Consider the following 21,353-nt stretch of genomic DNA (forward strand, 5'->3'; position numbering starts at 1 on the left):
GTGTTGGGGGACGGAGGCCCCGCGCACGGCAGTGGCGCCCTTGCAGAAGAGCAGCGAGAGCGTCCTGGCCTCTGCTGTGTGGGAGGACCCAGCCCAAAGGCGGGCGTCCATGATCAGGAAGCTGGGTCTCACCCGACACCGAATCCGTCAGCACCTCAGTGTTGAACCTGAAGCCTCCTGAGTTGTGAGAAATAACGTTTCTGCTGTTGAAGTCACCCGGGCTGTGATATTGTTGTTGTATCGGTCCAGACGGACTGCGGCAGGTGCTTGTATGGCTTTTAAGAAATTACCAGGGAGCCCGATGGCTTAGTCGGCAGAGTGTGTGACTCTTGGTCTTGGAGTCTTGAGTTTGAACCCCAGGCTGGGTGTAGAGATTACTTAAAAAATAAATAAAATAGAATAAAATAAAAATGGCCAAACTGTGTTCCAAAGTGGTGGTGGCATTTACACTCCCATGATTAGCGTATGAGATTTCCAGTTACTCTACATCCTTGTCAACACTGATATTATCAGTCTTTTCAATTTTAGCCATTCTACCGGGGGTGCAGTGGATGTAATTGTTATTTCTATTTTCATTTCCTTAATGAGTAACGACAGGCATCTTTTCATGTGTATGTTGGCTAATTGTATTTTTTCATTTGTGAAGCTCTGTTCAAATTTTTACTAGGCTTGTTTTCTTAGTATTTGTCTGTAAGAGCTCTTTATATATTCTAGATTTATATCCTTTATCTGATGTGTGTGTTGCAAATATTTTCTTCCGGTCTCTGGCTTGCCCTCTCATTTTCTTAACAATGGCCTTTCAAGTGAAAATACTTTTATTTTTATCAAGGAAGTGTATCATTATTTTCTGGTATGATTTATGCTTTTTAGGTCTGATAACTCTTTGTCCCAAGGTCATAAAGATTTCTTCTAGTTTATTCCAGTATTTTATAGTTTTTAGCTTTTATATTCAGGTCTGTGGTCAGTTCTGAGCTCATTTTTATTTACGATATGAAGTAATGGTCAGTGTTTATCTTTCCTGCTGGGGGATACCCAGGTGTTAAAGCACCTTTTAATTTAATTATATTTTATTTTATTTTTTCACCTTTGCCAAAGTCCTTTTTTGGCAAAGTCCTTTATTTTTATTTCTTTTTCAAGTTTTTATGTAAATTCCAGTTTGTTAACATCAGTGGAATATTGGTTTCAGGTGTAGAGTTAGTGATTCATCACCCCGTGCTCATCACAAGTGCCCTCCCTCATCCCCATCACCCATCCAGCCCATCCCCCACCCACCCCTTCCGGCATCCCCCACTGTGTTCTCTATAGTTAAGAGTCTTTTCTGCTTTGCCCCCCTCGTTTCTCCCCTCTATGTTCATCTGGTTTGTTTCCTAAATTCCACATATGAGCGAAATCACGTGGAATTTGTCTTTCTCTGACTGACTTGTTTTGCTCAGCATCATTCTCTCTGGCTCCATCCACATCCTCGCAAATGGCAAGGTTTGTCTTCTGTGTGGCCGAGTTTTACCCCACGGTGTCTGTGTGTCTGTGTGTCCCACTTCTTCATCCTTTCATCCGTGAACGGATGTTTGGGGTCTTTGCATAGTTTGGCTGTTGTCGATCATACTGCTGTGAACATTGGGGCATGTGGATCCCTTTGAATTAGAATTTTTGTATCCTTTGAGTAAATACGCAGTGGTGCAATATTGTAGCATGTTTGTTAGTTAAGCAAACCAACAAAAAGCAACCTTTTGTCACTGAATCTCCTTACCACCTTTGTGACATACCGAGTGACGGGATACGTGGATGCTTCTATTTCTTCGCTTTTTATTCTCCTCCAGTGACCTCTAATTCTATCATATATAGTTTTTCAGGTCCTCTGCCCATTTTTTATTTAATTAGTTTGTTTTTTCAAAGATGCGTTTATTTATTTGCGAGAGAGCAAGAGCACAGGAGTGCGAGGGAGGAGCAGAGGGAGAGAATCTTCAAGCGGGCTCCCCGCTGAGCACAGAGCCTGACTCGGGGCTCGATCTCACGACCCCGGGATGGAGATCTGGGTGGAAATCAAGAGTCACATGCTCCCCTGACTGAGCCACCCAGGCGCCCTGTGTTAAAGATTACTGCAGTTTTGTTCATTGGAGTAGTGATTTTTTCCCCCTCCCCTTCCTTCCTTCCTTCCTCTCTCTTCCTCTGTTTCTTTCTTTTCCTTCCTTCCTTCCTTCCTTCCTTCCTTTTCTTTTCTTTCAACTGTAGTTTGCTTTTCCTGTGATTCTCTTGTCCACTTTTGCTCCCGTTCTTGCTTGGACACCGCGTACCAGGGCTCTGTGTGTCTGGCTGCTGGGCACCTGCTCCCAAGGGTTCTCAGTCGATGGCGGCTACAGGAAGGAGCGGCGAATTGTCTGAACGCAGCTGAGAAGTTACGGGAGCACTTTCCTGGTAGACCTGTCACATAGCCTTATGGCATCCTTCGTGGGCCAGAATGACCCTACTTTTACTCAGGGGAGTCTCAGAAAGCAAGTGATAAGCAGCAAGGCTGTGATCCGTGGCTGTGAAAACGCACACTCTTGGATTTAGCCTTTCTCCAGGTGTCCTGCCCTCTGCCTGGTCACACTCAGGCTGGGCTCGTGGGTCTGCTCCCCGTAGATGGCCGTTTCACTGACGCGTCTGTGCCTGTCCAGGAGAGCAGCAGCAGGAAGCAAGGGCCAGGAGCCGGGGACGCTGCTGGGCTGTCTCCTGCTCTCCTTCTGCTTCAGAGCCGTGTGACTTGTGACAAATGTCTTGATTTCTTTGTCCTTCAAATAGAATAATGATACCTTCCTGGCCAGATTGTGTGTGTGTGTGAAGGTCTGTGGCTGAATAACTTTCATTACTACTTTAAACTCTCTGAACTTGAGTTTATGCCTATATAAATTTAATAATGTGTAAACAGGAGAACAACCCTGGTGCTATTTTGGAACTAAGAGAAAGTGATGTAGTACTTGGTATATGGTAAATTCTCAAAAAATTCTTTCCCTTCTGTTCCTGCTAGACTTTTGAGGCCTTGTTGTTGGTACTTTTTTCCCTGCAGGTCAATAAATTTGTGCTAACATATCAGACTAAATAACACAGGTTTTCATATGATTTTTTATTCCCTAATTTGTCCATTCTCTCATCCAGCCATTTATAACAAATCTTCTCTCTGTCAGATGCTAGGCATTTTAGGAATGTATCTTATGCCATTTTGAAAAATTTTTATTTTATTATTTATGTTAGCCACCATACAGTACATCATTGGTTGTTGATGTAGCCATGACTCATTGTTTGCGTAGAACACCCGGTGCTCCCTGCAGTATGTGTCCTCCTTAATACCCGTCACAGGCTTACCCATCCCCGCACCCTCATCCCCTCCAAAACCCTCAGTTTCTTTCCTGGAGTCCACAGTCTCTCATGGTTTGTCTTCCCCTCTGATTCCCCCCTTTCATTTTTCCTTTCCTTCTCCTAATGTCCTCCATGCTGTTCCTTATGCTCCACACATAAGTGAAACTATATGATGATTGACTCTCTCTGCTTGACTTATTTCACTCGGCATAATCTCTTCCAGTCCCGTCCATGTTGATACAAAAGTTGGGGATTCATCCTTTCTGATGGAGACATAATACTCCATGGTGTATATGGACCACACCTTCCTTACCCATTCGTCAGTTGAAGGGCATCTTGGTTCTTTCCACCTTTTGGCGACCGTGGCCATTGCTGCTTTGAACCTTGGGGTACAGATGGCCCTTCTTTTCACTACATCTGTATCTTTGGGGTAAATACCCAGTAGTGCAATTGCAGGGTCATGGGGAAGCTCTATTTTTAATTTCTTAAGGAATCTCCACACTATTTTCCAAAGTGACTGCACCAACTTGCATTCCCATCAACAGTCTAAGAGGGTTCCCCTTTCTCCACATCCTCTCCAACACATGTTGTTTCCTGTCTTGTTGGTTTTGGCCGTTCTCACTGGTGTAAGGCGGTATGTCAATGTGGTTTTGATTTGAATCTCCTGATGGCTAGTGATGATTCACATTTTTCTTGTGTTTTTTAGCCATTCATATGTCTCCTTTGGAGAAGTCTCTGTTCATGTCTTCTGCCCATTTTTTGGCTGGATAATTTGTTTTCTGAGTGTTGAGTTTGAGAAGTTCTTTATAGATCTTGGATACCAGCCCTTCATCTGTAGTGTCATTGGCAAATATCTTCTCCCATTCTCTTTGTTTTGTTGACTGTCTCCTTTGCTGTGCAGAAGCTTTTTATCTTGATGAAGTCCCAGAACGTGATTTTCGCTTTTGTTTCCATTGCCTTTGGAGACGTCTCCTGAAAGAAGTTGTTGTGGCCGACGTGGAAGACGTTAATACCTATGTTCTCCTCTAGAATTTTAATAGATTCCTGCCTCACATTGAAGTCTTCCATCCATTTCGAGTTTATCTTTGTGTATGGTGTGAGAGAATGGTGGAGTTTCATTCTTCTGCCTACACCAATTATTCTGCTGCATTCCCCCAATTATTTGGAGATCTGCAACTTTATTTTTTTTTCCAAAGATTTTATTTATTTATTTGTTAGAGAGAGAGAGAGAGAGAGCATGAGCACAGGCAGACAGAGTGGTAGGCAGAGGCAGAGGAAGAAGCAGGAGCAAGGAGCCCGATGTGGGACTCGATCCCAGGACGCTGGGATCATGACCTGAGCCGAAGGCAGTTGCTTAACCAACTGAGCCATCCAGGCGTCCCAGATCTGCAACTTTAATGGCTCTGAAGCTCTTCTGGGAGTTGGGGTGACAAGTTTAAATCAGCCACCACCTAATCTAGGCTCTGTGAAGCCCTATTCAATGTTGGTCCTTCTACCTAAAATTTCCCACAGGTGCAAGTGACCAGTATTTATTCCTAGCTCAGTTACTGTTTATCTCAAATCTGTGATAAAATTTAATAAATAGCTCTTTGATTTTCCTCTGAATCGATCAAAGAATCTGGGTATATCTAGATGTCTCCATTGTTCTGAACCTTTGGTAAAGGCATGGCCGTCAGGAATGACTAAATTGCAGCTCCGAATCACCCACGGACCCCTCCTGGAGCTGAAATTCTGGGGCTCTTCCTCACGCCTAATATTTTCTGATCTCTGGGAGAGAGACAGGGACAATGCCACCAGGCTTCATATCCAGCCTGGCATTCCTGAGACTTGGGGTGACTTAACCATGATCATGAATTTTTAAAATCCTTTTAAAGATTGTTTTGCAGGTGGTTGTGGCTGTTGGCTCGTCTTGCTGGCTTGGAGTGGACGTTGTGATCAGAGACGGGGTGGTGGTTGCTAGAAGACCGTGAGACACCTTCTTAACTAGGTTCAGAGTCATTAATGCCATAAAGGGACAAGACAGTGGAACTAAATGGCAGCAAAAGAGAACTTAGAGGGAGAGAGAGGGTATAAACAGTGGGCCAGTGGGAGCCGTAGAGGGTGAATGGCAAATTTCACTTTTTTGGGAGCATGTTTCTCCTTCAAGTCTTTCTTCTGAGAAGGAGGAGCAGTGTAATTGAGTTTTGGTCCTTTGTTCCATGATTATGTATTTCTCTCCCACCACATCGAGTCTGTGGATATGTAGAGGAGGGGTGATAAAGACGTAGATGTCGCCATCTGTGTCCTTGAAGAATCCACCACAAATGGGGCCCAAAATACATCTCTATGAAACCGGCAAGTGAAGGGAACTCTGGTCATTGTATCGGCCAGTTTATAGCAAAGACAGATATGATAATAGGGCTGCATTAGCCTGGCACGGAGTCAGACCACCATTCCTTTCCTTTGCTAGTTAAAATCCATAAATCTGGTTTTGAAAATATATTGGAAGAGACAGATGGGCACAATCTCTCGTTTCATGCAAACATTATAAATAAAACATTTCTTGTAATCCTTGGAATTTTGTTTGGTGCATTTTAAAAGGTCTATATTTTAAAGCCCTGAGCTGCAGATTCACTAGAAAATGTAATTTTACGACTGATGCTAACCATAAAGACATATCCATGTAATTTTCTACAGCCTCAATAACTTGTTTTTTCCAATGTATTCACAGTCTGCTTCACAAGTAATCAACTTTCGCTACCCCTCCCCCTGACGATTATTGAGTTCCTGGGTTGTCAATGAGGAGACTTCATCCCAGGACCTCTTCCCAGTTCATGGTCAAAGTCACTCTTTGAATTTTTTCTTTTTCTTTTTTTTCTTATCTTTTCTTTTCTTTTTCTTTTTCTTTTCTTTTCTTTTCTTTTTTTTTTTTTTTAAAGGGTGTATTGAGAAAATGTCAACTAATTTTAAGGTTAACTTCAGGGGAGAAATCATGCTGCTGTCAAAAAAGCTGCCATGATATCCCCAAACCATATAAAAATGGTTTCTGGCCGTGATTCTGGATTATAGAGATGTGAGAACAGACCCCCTCTTGCCTGGATGGGGATTCTCCTCTGAAGTTTGTGGCTCCTCAGTTAGCATATCGAGGGCACTTAGGAACTCGTTATTCTTACTGGCACAATCCTGTCTTCTTTATCCTGCCCTGACCATTTGTGCCAAGTGTCTTAGAGTTTGGGGTAATCAGTTGCTATAGCTCCCTTGACAGGACTATGTTTCATAAATATTTCATGAACTCTTAAAAATGTTGCCAAATGATTCCGGTCAGACTAAATACTTTGGAAATTAGAACGTTAGACCTCAAGTGGACCCTGTGGATTATTTTCTCTAACATTTGCCTTTAAGGAAGGAAAAACCATCTCAGGGATACTAAGCGGTTCTCCAAATCCACAGCGCCCATGAGTAGTGGTGTCGAAACTAGAAGGTTTGTCTCCTGAGTTCTCAGTCCAGTATTCTTTTCTCTATTAAATAATTTTAGTAGGAGCCCTAGATTCTCGGTTAGCACTAAACTGCCTCCTGGCACCCTCCCTCCCTCCTTTCTTTCATCCAAGTGTACCTGACTTACAATATGGTATTACCTTCAGGCGTTCAACATAGCGATTCCATATTTACATGTGTTTCGAGGTGATCCCCATAAGACTAGTTACTGTGTCACCATACACACTTGTTACAGTGTCATTGACTATGTTCCCAGTGTTGTCCATGCTGTCCTGGTGACTTACTTATTTTACAACTGCTGGTTGCACCTGCTAATCCCCTTCACCCATTTCACTCACTGTCCCCCCAGCAACCGCTGGGTTATTTTCTGTATGTAAGAGGCTGTTTCTCATTTGTTTTGTTTTCTCTGTTTTTTCTTTTTTAGGTTCCACATATAAGGAGAATCATATGGTATTTTTCCTTCTCTGTCTGACTTATTTCCCTTAGCTTTATACACTTTAGGTCTATCCATATATATATATATATGTATATATATATATATATATTTTTTTTTTTTTTGGTGGACACTTGGGCTGCGTCCATACCTTGGCTGTTGTGAATAAGGCCGCAGCGGGCGAGAGGGTGTTGTTCTGACATCGTTACGCTACAGCAGTTCCCATCCGAGTGGGTCATGCAATGTCTATAAATTGCTTAGGGCCTAGTAAGCCGTCAGTAAATGTTAACAAGTCTCAGTTTTCTTCTCTTCCTCCTCCTCTTATTACGAACTTCTTTACTTTCCTTTTGACATTTTCGTGCCTGAGGTTGCCAGCCAGTGGCCGTGAATCTACTCCTAGCGTCGGGAGAACACTTGGTGTATTTGCGACTCGCTCGCCGCTCCCCCGTGACCCGTCTCTCTCGTTTGCTGGAAGTCTTAGTGAGAAGGGGTAAAATCCTTAGTTTTTATCGGTTAGGGCTGCATCTGACACCAAGTAACAGGGATGTTGATGGCCAGTGGCTTGAATCACCAAGATAATGATTTTTCACTTCACAAGAAGTCTGACAGGAGCAGATGCAGGAAGACGCTGACCCCCTTGAGTCTTCAGGCTTTTTCCAGTTTCCTGCCCCATCGCAAGTGGCCGTTGGGTTTCGCCCTCTTGTTTGGTGCTTCGTGGCCTCAAGATGGCTGCCAGCGTGTCGCGTCACGCACACATCTGGAAAGACCCGAGGAAAAGATCAGGCGCGACACCTTCAGCTCCCAAGACTCTCTCAGAGTCTGTCTTTGTCCTCCGGCATTTTTGAGCTCGAACTGCGAGACGGGGGCCGCCCTAGCTGCGCGCGAAGCTGGAAACGCTCCGTCAAGGGTGGTAAGGGGAGGAAGGACGTTGGGCGCCGCTGGGTCAGCCAACGAGAAAGCTGTGCTGGGACGGCTGGGCGTGTGCCCGGCCTCCCTGCGTTTTCTCGGGTCTGAATTCAGCCCTTTACGGCGAGACGGCCTCGTTGCTGGAGTCCCACTTGCTTCCAGACAATTGTCGGTGCGAGTCCTGCCGCGGAAGATCTCGTTGACACGTCACTTTAACGCTCCGACGAGTCTTACCCGTTTCTGTGACTTTCTGGCTTCTGCCGTCCGTAGACCCAAGTCATGGGCCGTCACCTTGAAGAAGCTGGAGCAGCAGGTTCTGGGCCGAGGGCAGGGGTGCTCGTTGGACTAAGCTGGGTCTGGTTTTGGCTGTCAGACTCCTCAATCTCCCATCTCTGTAAGGCTTCTGCTTACTTGCTTTTACTTTTTTAAAGCTTTTTTTTTTTCGTTAACTACCAATTTGGAAACCGTGAAATGCACAGATCTTCAGTGCCCGATTTGATGAGTTTTAGTAAATGGGTATGCCCCTGGGGTCTCATTAATGCATGTTCCCCCGTGACCATGTGTATTTGTAACAAAGTAGCACACCCTGGGGGATTTAAGCACCAGAAGTCTATCGTCTCACATTTCCGGAGGCTGGAAGTCTGCGATCAAAGCGTCCGCTGGGCCGTGCTCCCTCTGAAACCTGGAAGGGAGGAGTCTCCTTGCCTCCTTTTGGCTTCTCGTGGTTTCGAGGATCTCTGGAATTCTTTGACCCTGCAGCTGCGTACATCCAGCCTCTGCTTTCCTCAACACATGGCCCTGTGAGTGCCTGCCGGGTTGTGGCCATCTTCCCGCAAGGACACTCGGGGCGTCCTCCTAAATAATGACATCCGTGCGGCCGTATTTCCGAGTGAGGTCGCCGTCTGAGATGTTGGCAGTGAGGACTCCCATGCGTCTCTTGGGGGCACGGAATTCACCCCCGAACTCTATGTGAACCTACCCATCCCAATACCCCATGTAATACGTTACGCAGGGGATAGGGCCAGCAAGCTTTTTTGCATAAAGGACCTGGTAGTAACGATTTAGGACTTGTGGGCCAGATTCTCTATTCCAACGACTCAGCTCTGTCCTGGTGGTGCAGAAGCAGCCGCAGACAGGGGTGAGCGTGCGAGCGCGGTCGTGTCACAGTCACATCACATTTGCAGAAATGGGGGGCTGGCAGCGCTGGGCCCAGGGGCTGTCGTTTGCTGACTCTTATGTTAAAACTTGTCCATCACCCCAGAAAGCTCCATCAGGCCTCCTTCCTGGTCCATCCTCTCTCACAGAGGCAAACACCGTGCAGCGTTCCGTCACGACCGATGAGCATCCTGCCCGTCTTGGGACGTCGTACGAACAGAACCGCGCGACATGGTTCTTGCGTGTCTGTCTTCATAGTGTCTGCGAGATCCAGCCATGTGGTTCGTGTATCGGGATCGTCTTCTGTTGGTTCTTTTTCCGGCTTTATGCGGGTGTAACCGGCAAGATTACCGTGTGTTTAAAGCGTACAGCACGAGGATCTGTAGATGTGTATTCTGGGAACGGATGACCACAATCAGAGTGATTAACAAACCCGTTACCTCACAGTTACATTGTGTGTGTGTGTGTGTGTGTGCGTGTGCGCGCATGTGTGTGTGTGTGTGTGTATACATGTGCACTCGAACTCACAAGATCTGCTCTCTGGGCACATTTCAGATCTCACGCATGTAACACAGGATTGTGGGCTCTAGGCACAGGAGATCCTCAGAACCTACTCATAACTGCAAGCTTGTATTCTTGGACCGGTGTGGTGCCCTTTCCCCCAGCCTGCAAGCCCCTACCCTCCTTTTCTCCTCTGTCCCTTGGCCTTTGCCTTTTCTTTTGGACTCCGCGTGTAAGGGGTACCCTACAGCGTCAGTGTTTCTCTGACTGCTTTATTTCCCTCAGCTCAGTGCCCCACACATCCACGCACACCGTCCCACGTGTCCGGATTTCCTCCTTTCTTGTGGCCGAATGATACTTCATTGTCTCTATACAGCCACACACATGTTTATTGCATCTTCTTTGTCCGTTTACCCACTGACGGGTACTTAGCTTGTCCCCGTGTTTTGGCTGCCGTGAATAATGCTGTGAAGAACGTGGGAGTGCAGACAGCTCGTTGGTACGGCCACTGTGCCAGTGCCATACTGTTTTGATCCCTGAAGCTTTGTCATACGGTCTGAAATCAGGAAGTTTCACGCTTCCGACTTTGCTTTTCTTACTCAAGATTGCCTCAGTTATTTGAGGTCTTTTGTGGTTTCATAGGAATTTTAGGAGTGTTTTTCTGTTTCTCTGAAGAATGTCATTGGATTTAAAAAAATTGGTGTATATATTGGGTGTTATACACAACTAATGAATTGTTGAGCGCCACATCAAAAATTAACGATGTACTGTACGCTGGATAACTGAACATAATAAAAAAATTCGTGTGTGACTATTAGTCTCAGGTTACAACATAATGGTTCAGCGGTTCAATATTTGTATATATTGAGAAATGATCGCTCTAACCAGCCTAGTTAACATCTGTCACCATACATGGTTACAGAATTCTTTTCCTTTTCTCTCTCTCTCTCTTTTTAAAGATTTAATTTATTTATTCATGAGGCATAGAGATAGAGAGAGAGGCAGAGGCAGAAGGAGAAGCCCCAACATGGGGCTCAGTCCCAGGACCCTGGGATCATGACCTGAGTCAAAGGCAGACACTTAGCCAACTGAGCCACCCAGGCACCCCGAGAATTTTTTTTCTTATGATGACAACTTTTAAGATCTAGTTCCTTAGGTTTTTTTTCTTTTTTTTTTTTTGTCTGTTCATTTTTAAGATTTTCTTTACTTATTTGTCAGGGTGGGTGGGTGGAGAGAGAGAGAGAGAGAGTGAGAACACACAAGCAGTGGGGAGCAGCAGACAGAGGGGGAAGCACGCTCCCCACTGAGCAAGGAGCTTGATGTGGAACTTGATCCCAGGACCCTGAGATCATGACCTGAGCCGAAGGCAGAGGCTCAACCCACTGACCCACCCAGGAGCCCCTTGTTCTAAGTGCACGATTTTTCACCTTCTTGGTTAAGTTTATTCCTAAGTGTTTCATTCTTTTTGAAGCTAATGTGAATGGCTTTTAATTTCTTTTAATCCCTTTTCTGACTATTTCATTGTTCTCGCAGAGAGACACAACTGATTTTTCTGTTGATTCTGCAACCTGCAACTTTGCTGAGTTCATTTGTTCGCTCTAGAAGGGTTTTGGTGGCGTCTTGAGGTTGCGCATATATAAGATCACGTTGTCTGCAGAGACAGTTTCATTTCTTCCTTTCTGGTAACTGTTAATGTGGTGTATCACGTGCCTTGAATTCTATACGTAGAACCGGCTCTGCGTCCGGAGATAAGTCCCACTTGGTCACGGTGTGTGATCCGTTTACTGTGCTGTTGGACGAGGTCTACTAATGTTTGCTTGAAGAATTTTGCATCTGTGTTCATCAGGGTGTGTAATTTTCCATTTTTACATAGTATACAGATCTGGCTTCCGTGTCAGGGTAGTGCGAACCTTGTAAAATGAGTTGGAAGTGTTCCTTCTCGCTCAAATTTTTGGGAGACTTTGAGAAGCATTGATTTTAATTAATATTAATTTTTCTTTAAATGTTTGGTAGAATTAACCATACAGTCATTTGGTCCTTGACTTTTCTTTATTGGGAAGTTTTCAGTTTCCATACACATTATTGCTCTGTTCATAAATTGTATTTCTTCATGACTCAGTCTTAGTAGGTTGTGTGTTTCTGGGAATTTACCCATTTCTTCCAGATCTGTGGCTGTAACATTGTTCCTAGTAGTGTCTTATGATCCCTTGTATTTCTGTGGTATTGGTGCTAATGTATCTTCTTTGATTTTTTATTTTATTTATTTGAGTCTTCTCTTTCTTAGTTAGTGTATCTCAAACATTGTCCATATTGTTTATCTTTTCAGAAAAACTAACTCCTAGTTTCATTGAATTTTTCTATTGTCTTTCTGATTTTTGCTTTGTTTACTTCTGCTCTGATCTTTGCTATTCTTTTACGTGTTTTTTTTTGGTTTCTTGATGTATAAAGTTAGGTTGTTTATTTGAGATTCTTCTACTTTTTAAACATAGGTATTTATTGCCATAAACTTCCTTTTAGTACTGTTTTTGCTGCATTGTGTAGGTTTTGGTATATCATATTTCTGTTTTTGTCTCAAGATTTTTTTTGTTTCCATCTTGATGTCTCCTTTGACCACTGGTTGTTCAGGAACGTGTTGTTTAATCTGCACGTGTCCGTGACATTGTAGTCAGAAAGATGCTTGAGATGATTTCAGTCTTCTTAAATTCCTTAAACCTGGTTCCGTTGGCCCAACCTCGGATCTGTTCTGGAGATTGTCCCGTGTGTACTTGAGAAGAATGTGTGTTCTGTTGCCGGAATGTTCTGTGTGTCTCTCGGTCTCCGTGTAGTTCATGTCCAGCGTTTCCTCGCGGGTGTTCTGTCTGGGTGATCCGTGCATGGTTGAGAGCGGGTGCTGGAGTCGCCTGCTCTCCTTGCACTGTTGTCTGTCTGTCCCTTCTGACCGCTTCATGCTTCCTGTATTGAGGGGCTTTAATTTTGGGTGCATCTTTGTGTTTTTGCTTGATGAGGCGTATTCTACCGTAGGACCCCTTCGATTCCGTTATGCACTCTTCTGCTGATCAGACAAGTTGCTCTCAGTTTGGGGCTACTCGGAAGAAGTCAGCTTTAAACATTTTTGCACTGTTTGTGTGTGTGCATGTGTGTGTGCGGGTGTGTGTTCTGGTTTATCCTGGGTAAGGGGTAGGTCTTCTGCTCTGGGGTAGAATCGCTGGGCGGGTATATGGTGGACTTCATAAGCCACTGTCACAGGGTTCTGTGAAGGTGTTACTGCATTTTCCAAGCCCACCAGCGGCTGCTAGAGCTCTGGGTGCTTCATGTCCTCATCAGCGTCTGTCTGGTGTTCTCGGTCTTTCGTTTGAGCCAGTCCGGTTCTTTAATGTTTGGTGATTCCGTGCATGCCGATACCCCATGTGATTCCAGCTTACACTACCCTGGTGGCTCGTGACCTTGGGTGCATTCTCTCTCTCTCACCATCTCTCTCTCTGTTCTTTCCCTCCAGTCCCTCCTCCCCCTCCTTCCCCTCCCCCCCTTCCCTCCTCCCTTCCTCTCTTCCTTCCCGCCGCCTCTATCAGTTCCTGAAAGAGGGATGTTAAAATCTCCGATGGGGATTGCGGATTTTTCTTCTCCTTGCTTTAATTCTCCTAATTCTCTCTTCATGTAATTTTAAACTGTTTTTATGTGCAGATGCATTCATCTTAGGGATGTTGTGACTTCCTGATGCATTGATTCTCTTGGCATCATGAAGTGTCTCTGTCTCTGTGCGTGCATTTTGCTTTAAAGCGACTTTCCCTGCTACTAATATAGCCACACCAGCCTTCTCCTTTCTTTTACTGTCCTCCTCTCTGTGTCTTTCATTTAAAGTGCATAGCTTGTCTACGGCATATGGTTGAGTCTTGACATTTTATCTTGTCAGGAAGCTATTTTTTAATTGGAATGTTTAGTTGACTTACATAAAATGTAATTATTGTATAATTGGGTTTCTTTCTACCTTTTTGTTATTTCTCTTCTATTTGATCCATATGTGCTCTTTTCCCTCTGTGTCTCCTTTCCTGCCTTCTTTTAGGTTAATGGAATATAAGTTTTGGTGTTTAATTTTAATCCCTCCATTACATGCTTAGCTCAGACTGCTTTGAGTGTGTGTGTGTGTATGTGTGTGTGTGCGCGTGAGATCTAGGGATTACAATACACATCCTTGACCACAGTTTACTTAGGCTTAATAGGATTCCACTTCGTGTAGAATCTTAGGAACCTGTAATACTATAATTACATATATAAACAGTGTATTACATGTATCCAGTATGTGACGCGTATATGTGTCCATACGTATAACATTATATCCTCCCAGTCCGTGTGGCAGTGTTGTCATGTACTCGTCATCAACATATGTTATGAATTCCTCGATATTGAACTTTACAAAACTTTCACTAACTAGTCAGCATTTTTTTAGTTGAAGGAAGAAAAAGTAAACTTTTTAATTTACCCAATTATTTCTCATTTCGAGTGCTTTTCATTTATTCCTGGAGATGGAGTTTCTGTCAGGTGTCCGTTCCATTTAGGGCTGTGGGAGACAAATTCTTCTAGCTTTCCTGTGTCTGAAAATGTCTTCATTTTGCCTTTATTTTTGAAAGATGGTTTCAGAGGAGACAGAATTCTGGGTTGAAATTTCATTCTTCCATTTTTTTTCCCAGTAGTGTGTATACATTACAATACCATGTAACACTGCCATGGTACTTCTCTGTACCATATAATCTGTGTTACATATGACAGACCATGCATATAACAGACATGTGCACACACACACACACACACTGATGTGCACGCACATACACACAATCTTGGAGCTGAATCTGCATTGTCTTGATACATCGTCAAAACAATTTCGACATCGAGATTTGTCTCCACCGCGTTGCAAGAATCACTACTTTTTTAACCCAGAACAGTTGCTCTCCTCTGCCAAGCCGCCTGCCTCTTCTCTCCTCCAATTCCACGCTTTCGGGTCTGTTACCTGCTGCTGCATTTCAAGTCTCAAATTCAAATACCACCTTCAGCGGTAAGTCACCAAACACCGGTACCTTAAACAAATAGGGTGCGTTTTTTTCTCCCGCGGGAAATCTGGAAGCAGAAGTCACTCCACTTGGTTTCTGGGAATCCATGACACCAGGCAGGCCTCCCCATCCTTCTCCACCATCCCCTCTTGTCATCTGTTCTTTTCTTTACTCCCTTCTTTCTTTTCTCTCTTTCTTTCTTCCTTTCTTCCTTCCTTCCTTTCTTTCTCTCACTGGTGTCTTCATGGTCACAGTACGAGCTGTCGAAGCTCCAGGCATCGTGGCCTGACTCTGTCGAGAGCAGGGAAGAGGGAGATCCCGAGGGACCGCTCATCTGTGCTTCCGGTCAGCAGACCCAGAGCCAGCCCGCCCCAGCCCTTGTCCGTTTCCACTTCAGTTTCACTGGCCGTGACTCGGCGGAGTGGTTCCCCCCACCTGTCAAGGAGGCTGGGAGCGAGAATACCCACTTCTTCTGGCTCTGCAGCGAGTGGCACGCAGGGGGATGCGTCTGTCCCAGCAGCGCCGCAGGGGCATTATGCCTGTCTCAGCCCTCCGCGTCATGGGCTGTAGGGAGGGGACACATCCCCTCGCTAGAACCCTGCTTTGCATTTGCAAGTTTATTCGTTTCCTTCTCAGGGTTGGAATGGCTCAAAGACGTCCCTATCGAGCCACGAGCTCTAGCCTTGCATAAAAATAAAATATTCTTTAACGTGGATGATTCTGACCGATGCCGCCTCTTCCCTGTGTCCGTCGTTAGAACTCAGAGGGGAACCAGTGATTTTCGGGTGGCCTCAGCAGAGGCACTGTGTCCTTGGAGGTCAGTTGTCATGGTGTCCTTTCGAGCGCAGCCCGACGGGATGCAGGGGTGTCATTAGGATGTGCTCCGGTCGGTGCCTTTCTGTTCATTCTTGTCCATCCTTCCTTCCGGCCTCTCCAAGTAACCTCCCAGTTATCCACATCTGTGCTTCTCGCGGGGCTCCCTGGCGCAGGGAGGGACAGTCCACCTATCCAGCTGCGGAAGCCACGGATGTCAGAACCTGTTTCTCTCCCGCCCTAACGACTCATCGCCAAGCCGTGTGGCTCTCGCTCCCGAATGCCTCGTGCACCGCCTTCCTCGCACCCCCCGCCAGTGGCCTGGCCCTGCGCGTCAGGTCCCTGAGCCGGTGCTGGGTGCGGCGCACAGAGCAGCCAACACGAGCCGCTTAACCCGCGCCTGGCTTTTTGCTCGTGTAAAACGACACATCATGAGAAGTGAGCGTGGGGACAGTCCAGGCTGCCTGAGTGACGTAGACGCGTCAGTGAGTCCCCAACGCTGCCCCACTCCCCCCGGGTTGGCAAGACGGCTGTGACACTTCTTGGTGTCCCCTCTTGCAGACACAGCCGTGTCAAGCAGAGGAACGCGTGTCGTGCGTATGTCACTTTTCGTGAACGGGGAGGATCGTCCCACAAGGTTCCCCTGCAGCTCTGCTCGCACTGGTCCTGGCTGGTCACGGTCTGTGTTCGGGCTGGAGGCCGGAAAGGTGACTTTCTGGCACGTGCGCTGCACGATAGGGGCCGTGTCCACAGGTCAGGAGGAGGTGGGGATGGGGGTGCAGAGGGAGGGTGTGTGGTTTTGGGGGGCCTTCCTCCAGACCTACTGCACACACCCCCACACCCACCTCACTCCTACCCCCAAGCCCTTCTCCCCACACCCCTGTGGTCGGAGAGGGCTCGCCGGGCTGCCACTGTCTGGCTGGCCCATCTGCGCACTCGCTTCTGTCGATTCTGCTCGTAATTATGTAAACTGCGTAAGGGAGGAGACCTTGCCTGTTCCGTTCACAGCTTTGTCCCCGGAATGTGGCCTCAGAGGTACCATGTGATATTCAGGTGTCAGCCGGCTGCGTGAGCAGAACGCACATCGGATTCCGTCCGTCCTGTCCTCGGGCCTCCGTGCTTTCCCTTGGCCTCGCAGCTGAAGTCGCATCTTCTGGAATCATAATGGCTTTCACAGAGAGGTCTGCGCCTGCCTCTCCGTCTCTCCCCCACATTCCCCCACCCCTCCACTCTGTCTCCCCCTTTCCGGAACTTTCTTCAGTTTCTCAGATACACCATGTGTTTTCTTCCCTCTACATGCTTCCCTCCGACTGCCTAAGAGCGGTTTTGGCTTCTCACTTTGCTTGACTAAGTCCTTCTGTAGAAGCGAATTTCAGTTTAAATGTCGTTTCTTCTGGGAAATCTTCCAGAAGGTTCTTTCACTAGGCCTTGTCAGAAACCCCTGCGTACATCCCAGAGCACCCGGGAATTCTCCATCTTAGACATGGTTCTGTGCTGTTGTAACTGCTTAATTGTGTTTCTCCACACCATGATTTTTTTTTTTAAGATTTTATTTATTTGGCAGAGAGAGACACAGCAAGAGAGGGAACACAGGCAGGAGGAGTGGGAGAGGGGGAAGCAGGCTCCCCGCTGAGCAGAGAGCCTGATGTGGGGCTCGATCCCAGGATCCCGGGATCATGACCTGAGCCGAAGGCAGATGCTTAACCCACTGAGCCACCCAGGCGCCCCACAACCACCATGATTCAAAACAAAACAAAACAAAACAAAACAAAACAAAACAAAACAAAACAAAACACAGCTTTATTGAGATAAAGTTTCTATTCCATTGACCTATTGAAAGTCTACGATATAATTGTCTCCAATATACGCACAGAGTTACGCAGCTACGGCCACCCAGAGTCACTGCTGGAGCATTTTCATCACTTTCCCGTCCTCCCCAACATTCCCATTGGCCCCCACTCCTCCTCCTAATCCCACTGGCCGTGAGCAACTACCGCTCTGCTTTCTGTCGCCGTGAATGGGCTGAGTCTGGACCTTTCACAGGCTGGGACTGACCTTCTGCGCTCAGAATTGTCCTGGTCTCTTCCCACTGGATTCCCAGGGCTGAGAGAGCCTGGCATGTGGTTGGGCCTCAGGAGATATTCGTTGACTGAATAATTGAAAGTTTAGACTCACAAAGCCGATTCCCCCCTTTCCTGTCGTTGACGGCACGCGTACATGGATTTCCTGCTGTTTTTATCACCCAGTATCGGTGTTTTTTATGTACTTGTTTATCTTCCTAGATCAGGGGTTTCTTAAGGACAAGAGCCGTGCCTGATTCATCTTTGTGTGTCTCAGCTGAGTCCTTGGTGTGCGAGGCGCTCGACAAATATTTGCAGAATGGGTAAATGAACGAATGAATCAGCTGAGACGCTCCTTCCCGTGTCATCCATCAGGCCCTCCCCCAGGGACAGGTGGGCTCAGCTCATTTGTTTGCTCGAGCCGCCGGTGTTTACTAACAGAGGAGACCGCGACTGCATACCTCCCGCCGGCGTTCCGGAAATATCCTGGCAGCCACGGTCGTCACCCCTGTCTGTGGCCGAGGCTGTGACTGGGACATCCCGGTGTCCTCGAGGCCCTGCACACCGCTGTGTACGCACTCAGGGTTTCATCCAACGCTGGAGCTTTCAGGCCTGTGGCTTGAAGTCTCTGAGGGTTAGGGGGCCAGGGAGAGGGCCAGGAGGCCAGACGGGCTTGTGATGTCAGGTTCTGTGATCGGGGGGCATTTTAGCAGGAGTTGGGGGTTTTTGAGCTCTGTCACCCAGAGGACTCCCAACACAGAACGTTCTGCTCGGGCAGGGCACCTGTGTGTGGTGGTGGCGAGTCTCAATGTGTCGGGACTCCCGGCCCGAGCTGCACCAGACCCTTTTCCAGAAGGTTGTCACTGTGGTAAAAAGGGAAGCAGCCGGTCCTGTTCCTACAGCCGGTTTCCAGAAGTGCCTCCACTTGTGTTAGTGTGGGACGTTAGCCAGGCCTCATAGCCTGGGTCCTGGTGCCGCGGGCCTGGCCACCCATGATGTGCTGAAGGGTGCCTCCTGCCGTGTGGCCCGAGGGTGCAGGGCTCTTCCAACCCGTGTCCAGCGCTCAGGGGTCCTCTCCAAGCAGCCGGCCCTGTTCTCCCCACACTAGTTTGCCTACAGAGCCCCTGCGTCTGCTTTCCCTAGGCAGCGATCGACCATCACCAGGTAAACCCAGAGGTCCATTGCTGGGCTCTGATGGCTTCACAGACCTCGGCTTTCCCTGGGATGTGGGCCTCTTCTGAAGAACCCCAGAAAGCGATTCCACCCGCTGTTGCCTGTGGTAGGCTGGAAGCCCTGCCTGGCCTGTCCCGCCAAAATGTTCACGTTCTGGTCCTGGAAACTGTGAATATGTTATACTGTCCTTCGCAGACGTGATTAAGAGATTCTTCTGGATGACCTGGTGGGCCCAGTGTAGTCACAAGGGCCCTTGCAAGGGGGACGCATTTAGCAAGCAGAGAAAATGCCACACAGACGGCTTTGAAGGGGTGGAGAAAGGGGTCCTGAGAAGCCTCTGGAAGCTGGAAAAGTCAAGGATTCTCCTCTGGGGCCTCCCGAAGGAACCATCCCTGCCAACACCATGATTCTAGCCCCGAACACCTGTTTCCAACTCCTGCCCCCCCCCCCCCAGAAACTTGAAGAGAATAAATCTGTGTTGCTTTAAGCCATGAAGTTTATAATAATTGGTGACAGCGGAAGTAGGATGACAGATACGTTGTCCCCACCTTGGTCGCAGCTGCCCCGAGCACACAAGCTTTCTGCTCGTCCGGGGGGAGCATTCACTTTGAACTCCGAGGGAGGCGGTGTCTGTCACCGTGGGCTGCCGTTGACAGCAGGCAACAGCCCGGGAGGCGTAAACAACGGAGGCTTCTTTTCTCCCAGTTCTGGAGGCTGGAAGCCCATGACCAAGACACCAGCAGGTAAATGTGTCGGGGGAGCTCTCTTCCCGGCTGCAGACGGCGGCCTCACCATGTTCTCACGCGGCCTTTCCTCTGTGTGTGCACGGGAGAGAGAGCGAGAGAGAGCCCTGGTGTCTCTGCCTCTCATAAGGACACCAGTCCCATTAGATTAGGGCCCCATGTTCTGACCTCCTTTAAGCCTGATGACCTCCTTAAAGACTGTCTCCAAACCTAGTCACGCTGGAGGTCAGGGTTTCCACGTAAACTTGGCGGGGAGGGGCAAGGGGGTGCAGTTCGGTCTATAACACGGGGTCTCCGTGGTTGTATTTGTAGAGAAGGGGCCAGGGTTCCTCAGGCCGTTTTCATCCCAGGAGCCCAGTGCTCTTTGCAGAGGAGCTTAGCGTGGGTTCTGGGTACTGGTGTGATGGCGGCCTTCAACGGAGCCCTGTGGGAGCGAACCTTGGGCTTCTGTCGTTCAGGACTCCACAGACTAAATTGAGGTGTTTGAGGATTTTTCACGGAGCTGGTTCGGTTGGTCCTTCGCTGATGGCAAGTGAAACCCCTCTGGGCCAGTCATCAGAAGTGTGTGCTGAGAACATCGCAGATCTCGGGTGAAGGCCCACTTGGTGCTAAGATGTTCATCATAATGCTGACCTGGTCCCGTGTCTCCCTACTTCCTTCCTCCTTTCTTTCTTTCCTTCCTTCCTTCCTTCCCTCTCTCCCTCCCTCCCTCTTTCTCTCTTTCTTTTCTTTTCTCTTCCTCACTGCCTCTGTAGTAAAGGAAACAGTTTGTCTGGTTCCTGGTCATGATTGCGTCTTTTTGGGAGCTCAAATCATTTTACATGTTCCTAAGCACAGTCTTTTCGGGTCCAGTCTGATGCTGTCCTGCCCACAGGATGCGTCTGTCACCATCCCAGGCACACTTCCTCATGGGACCCCAGCCTCCCGGCCCCGCACTAGTGCCCCGTTCATGAGAAAGTTGCTTCTGGCCCCAGTTCACCCTCCTGGGCTGGGATGGGAACTGTTAGTGGCTCATGGCTCAGGCTGCCTAGGAGGCACGAAAGCCTCATCTCAGGAGGGCCGAGCACCGTGACTGTGGTTTCTGGACACCAACCTGGTGAGCGCGGACGGGCTCCCAGACGGACACCGGGCAGCGTGCGCTAAAGCCGCGGGTCACCTTAGCTGATGTCCTATGACGGAAGCCACAGGCCTGGGGACCGGCAAAGGCCTCTCTCCTCTGAGACAGCCTCTTCTCTCACAACTTTCTGGAGCTCGGCGCTGACAGCAGGCAGACGGCTCCTGACCGAGATCCTGCCACCCAGAAGCTTCCAAGGACAGAGCGCACAGGAGTGAGGCCTCTCCGGTCAGAGCAGGACCTGGAGCCCCTCCCGGTGCGGGTGCCCATCCTGGGTATGGCGAACCCAGTACCGTAAGCCACACCGGCGGGTGGGACCACGGCGGCCTGAGCCGTGAGGAGCAGCTGCTTGGACATCCCTCTTGGCACACAGCTGAGATCTGCCGGCAAACGTGTCAGCCTGAACATTCACCATTTTAGGCTGATTTATGAGGAAAGGGGCTCAATTCCGCTAGCCTGGGAGCTGACGTAAGCGCCGGGTTTTTGTCCTGCTCTGACGGGGGGGTCCTCGATGTGTCCTCCGTTTGGAAGGGATGCGGCTTCAGGCACCGCGAACACAGCTGTGCCCTCACGTTTATTTGTCCCAGGGCCCGGGGACCGTTTGGG

General features: G+C 47.9%; 1 protein-coding gene across 3 annotated transcripts in view; it reads left to right on the forward strand.

Moving 5' to 3' along the window:
* The window catches only part of CALN1 (calneuron 1), a 500,110-nt gene that overhangs the window by 214,867 nt on the left and 263,890 nt on the right, over positions 1–21,353 (forward strand). The window contains exon 1 of one of the 3 annotated variants that reach the window (XM_047714581.1): positions 19,527–19,633. The exons of the other annotated variants lie outside the window; for them this stretch is intronic. Within the exon in view, the coding sequence (XP_047570537.1) occupies positions 19,615–19,633 (19 nt within the window). The 5' untranslated portion in view covers positions 19,527–19,614. Of the gene's footprint in view, positions 1–19,526; positions 19,634–21,353 lie in introns of those variants that run through there. 3 annotated transcript variants of the gene reach the window in all.

Source organism: Lutra lutra, chromosome 18 (genome assembly GCF_902655055.1).
Source record: "Lutra lutra chromosome 18, mLutLut1.2, whole genome shotgun sequence".
NCBI classification, from domain to species: Eukaryota; Metazoa; Chordata; class Mammalia; order Carnivora; family Mustelidae; genus Lutra; species Lutra lutra.